This window comes from Euprymna scolopes, chromosome 7, assembly GCF_053919585.1.
Source record: "Euprymna scolopes isolate OS-2025 chromosome 7, ASM5391958v1, whole genome shotgun sequence".
Taxonomy (NCBI): Eukaryota; Metazoa; Mollusca; class Cephalopoda; order Sepiida; family Sepiolidae; genus Euprymna; species Euprymna scolopes.
Genome location: NC_136488.1, coordinates 385,429 through 390,000, shown reverse-complemented (window position 1 = coordinate 390,000; position 4,572 = coordinate 385,429). Strand labels below are relative to the sequence as shown.

The 4,572-nt window shown below is 39.6% G+C and overlaps 1 protein-coding gene across 1 annotated transcript in view; it reads right to left on the bottom strand.

Annotated features, from left to right (window-relative positions):
* Nucleotides 1-280, bottom strand: part of LOC145279582 (uncharacterized) — a 25,773-nt gene extending 25,493 nt beyond the window's left edge. Inside the window, exon 1 of the mRNA XM_080130744.1 lies at nucleotides 1-280. This exon is cut by the window's left edge and continues 58 nt beyond it. Within this exon, the coding sequence (XP_079986870.1) occupies nucleotides 1-164 (164 nt within the window). The 5' untranslated portion in view covers nucleotides 165-280.
* Between the last annotated feature and the right edge of the window lie 4,292 nt (nucleotides 281-4,572).

The following is a 4,572-nucleotide window of genomic DNA, read 5'->3' as shown; positions in this document are numbered from 1 at the left end:
GATGATGATGAGTTGTTGGGTCGATTATCCCCGGACGACTGGCCCTGCAACAAGTTCTTATTGAAATGTACGTGCGTGTAGTCACGTGATTTTTCACAAGGCGCATGGACGGCGGATATTTTAAATGACAGGAAATATTTTTCATAAAATAAAATAGCTTTCATCTCATTGAAATACTTTAAATAAAATTTAAAAAATAGTTTTCACCTCATTTGTAGTAAAAATGTCAGTAAGTTTTCACGAGCGGTTTACAAAAACATTTGTTTTTCATTCCTTTTTTTAGGGGGGGGGGTGTATTCAATTATAGAATTTGTATGGATTTTAACAGATGCTTCTGCAGTTTAATTTATCGTTTTTCCGTAAGTAACGCGGAACGCGCCGACATACACCGAGCTGTTTAAATTTTCAGGGGTGGGGCGGTGGATTTTAATTTAAACAGTTCTTCTGTTCGGTGTATGGCGGCGCGTTACTTACGGAAAAACAATAAATGGAGGGGGGCGTTACTTATGGAAAAACAGTAAATTAAACTGCAGAAGCACCTGTTAAATGTTGTACAAATTTATAATTGAATACGCCCCCACCTAAAAAAAACAAAACAGAACGAAACATAAAATTGTTTTTGTATACCGCTCGTGAAAACTTATTATATTTTTTGATCAATTAAAAAGCATCAAAAACTACGTAACACCGAAAAATGGGCCACATTTCTTTGTTTTTGAAAACTTTCAAATGTCCGCTAACAAATTCTTCCGCGATGTGACAAGTCACTTTACTACGCGCGTACACGCATAAATAGCATAAATGAAGTCGGTGACCGGTGAGGCAGGCGGTGAAGGTGAGATGGCACAAAATAGTGCAAGGGGTTAATACTATGCAAACGGTAAATTTGCGACGGGTTTGAATATCAGATTCGTTGTCAGTGATCCCGAAAACCTTTCTAGAAGCAAATTTTATTGGTTGATGTTCTGTTGTAGTTAAATTAAACATTTACCACCATCACCACCACCACCAACAACTACAACAACAATAATAATAATAAATAAATGGTAAATTTTTACGACGTTCCCCAGCATATTATAAGCACTCCAACCTCCCTATGTTAAGAACGGCTTTCGGAATAAACACCCCCCCAACCTCAAAAGTCGTTCTTAACATGGGGAGGTTGGGAGGTGCTTATTCCGAAAGCCGTTCTTAACATGGGGTAGCTGGGGGTGTTTTGCTGGGGCAGGTCGTAAAATAATACAAAATAAATAAATAAACCGACGTTATAACTGAGAATTTCAGATGATGTCAATTAAAAAGTACATATTTAAAAAAAAAAAAATTAAATAATATTATTATAACCAAACTTTTTTAAGGCAGAAACTAAACAAATATAAAATAACTGACTTGTTCGGATTTTTGCGACCAAGATTATTTTTTATGTACGGTGTGTGTGTGTGTGTGTGTGTGTGTGTTTATCTTTGTGCGTTTTTAATACAATTCAATATTTAGGTCGTTAGTGAAGGAAAAATCCTTCTAAACCGAGGCAATTTTTATGCATAATAAAATAACAAGTATAAACAATCGAGATTTTCAAAAATATATTTTATTCGCATATATTTTATAACTTTTATTTTTATAAAAATGAAGTGTAGTATCACAAGATACAAATCTTTTTATGATTTTTATTTTTATTTAAAAAAAAAAATCCTATTTGCTTACTTCTCCATAAAGAGAAATTAAGTGCAAGTTTAGCGTCCGAAATTTTCAGTTTCTAATGTTTTGCAATTAATATAGTTCATTCTTTTTATTCTTTTTATTTTTATTATAATTATAATTATTATTAGTTTTATTAAAGTTCTGTAAATATATTTAAAAAAAAAAACGTACTCAGAAAGACACCCATTTATTTGAATATATTTTGTTATATTTATGTTCTTTTTATTACTTACACAAAAAGTTTTGTGTAAATAGAAAAAGTTTTCTTTTAATCCTTCAAAGTTTTGTAAATATTTAATATTTAAGAAAATGTTTTGTAAATATATATTTTTTCTTTTAAATCTTTAAAAGTTTTGTAAATATATTTTTTAAAAAATCTTGCTCGCGAACATTCGAATATGTCTGCTACTTGACCTGTTTACAAACAACCAACGGCAATGTCACGATCGAACAACCGGTGTCCCTTGAAATGTTCGCCTATCTTTGTCGTCTGTTACGGGGTATCTAATCTTTACTTGATCCCGCAGCAAGGTATGTGCAGACACGCACAACATGGAATGAATGGATGAATGGAGGAGGAGGAGGAGGAGGAGGATGATGATGATGATGATGAGGATGATGATGATGATGATGATGAAAAAAAACCAGGACGCACAGAAATGCAAAAGAACCAGTACAAGTACCAGAACCACAGCAACCAGATGCACTCGGTGAATTCCTCTCAGAGGGGCAGTCTTTTGACTCTATCCAAGAATAAAGCAACAATCGAACAGATTTTCACAAACCTTGTAATTAAGCTTCCCAACCTCCCAGGCACCCATTTTCTGAAAGCTAAGGTTGATACAGGAGCTAAAGGTAGAGGACTACTATTCATTTTGCTTGATATGCACGTCGGTGCCATGTAAATAACACTCTTTTGTATTTCCTTCAGATATCCAATAAACCCTTGGTCATTGCGACACTCTAAAAAGTAAATTGTACTTATCTATGACCAAGAGTTTCTGGAAACCAGCAACCAGAAGATGCCACAAATCAGCTGCACAGCCCCGGATTGTGAAGTCACCTTTGACGCTGACCTGGCACCGGAAATCCTTATCCGTTTGATTGATATCCATGCCAACACGGCCCATCCCTCGCCCGCACCTGCCGCAACTACAGCAGCACCAGCCAAGGCAGAGAAAGTCAAGCGACCCACGGTATCGGCTGCAGGTTCAAGTGCTGACTTCACCTACTTTGAGCAGAGATGGGACGACTACAAAACCGCCTGCCACTTACAGGGAACGGATCTAGTGTTTCAACTCCTCGAGTGCTGTGACGACCCCTTGAGAAAAGACCTCACAAGGGCGTTCGGATCTCTCGCACATTCTGACGAGACAACCGTCCTACAAAAAATAAAAACTCTCGCTGTACGACAAGAGAATGTTGTGGTAGCAAGAGTTCAACTACAAAGCATGAAGCAGGACAGGGACGAACCGGTTCGTGCATTCGCCGCAAGGCTCAAAGGGCAGGCTGGTGTGTGTCGGTACCTGATGGACTGTACAAACTGTGGGAGCCAAATTAGCTACAGTGACAGCGTGATCCAAGATTGTGTCATCCGGGGTATCTACGACGATGATATCCGACTGGACATACTGGGACAACCCCAACTAGCAGAGCAATCGCTTGAGGAAACTGTCTCCCTCATCGAGGCCAAAGAAAGTGGGAAGCGCTCCGCTGGTCGCCTTCTCATAAACAGCAATGAGCCCACTACTGCTGCAGCTACCAGCTCATACAGGAGACAAGAGCGGAGTCGTCTACAGAATCGTGGATCAAATACTACCTCCAACCAGAACTCTACTTGTCGGCATAACCGACACCCTTCTCCAAGCAACCCACCCTGCGGTTACTGTGGACAATCTCACCAGATACCTACATCAAGAGCAGTCAGAATGAAAATTTGCCCGGCGTATAATAACACATGCTCCCATTGTGGCATACCCCATCACTTTGGAAAGGTTTGCCGACGCAATCAACAGAGCCGCACTCCCACCGCAAACAATAATGCCATCACTATGTTCGATGACGACCCTGCGGTTCTATTTGATGCCCTTTGCTCCGTCGAAACACCCCCTCCCTCCAACGCAGATCCAGAAGCTATTTCTAAGACACACACTCTTGTCCTTGAACACCATATATACAATGACCTGTGTAGAGTGTGGGAACGTCGTGCGTCCGATCCACAACCATTCATAAAGGTTGATATACAGGTCATCCCTTCTGACATTGCTGACATTGGCATACCCCCTCACTTCCACAGCCCCACTGCCATTGTGACGCATACAGCTATGGCAGATACAGGATGCCAGTCGTGCCTAGGTGGTGTGATATCCTTATGGTAAGTAACCGATACTTGCTAGATATCGGTTATTACCATAGTGAGGTTGTAGGATGGACGGAGATTGATGAGAGAGAGAAAACGAACGAAGAATATCGTGCTCGGTGGATATCCGACTGACTACTACCCCGGATGTCGCCAGGGGCCGTAACTCCTGTGACACCTGTGGTGGTCTCCCTTTATTTGGTAAAGACATTGCAATGCTCTCTCTTTTTTTTTTTTTTTTTTTTTTTTTTAAAAAGTTTATTTTATTATTATTATTTTTTTTAATATTCATCAAGGAGTTTGTTCATGCGTGGTGTGACTGGAGTGTTTGCGTTGCTGGGTTGGAGGGAAGCATCTGTCAACCTAAGGGAAAGAAAATGATAATTATGCATTATTATGTACAGGGGTATTTGTAGCATTTAGCAATCAAATCTTTTGGGTGACCGTCTTGTGCGGCCTGAGCGTCTGAGGTTTGAAGAGTGTTGTCCCTGGTTTTCTTTAGATTTTGGTGA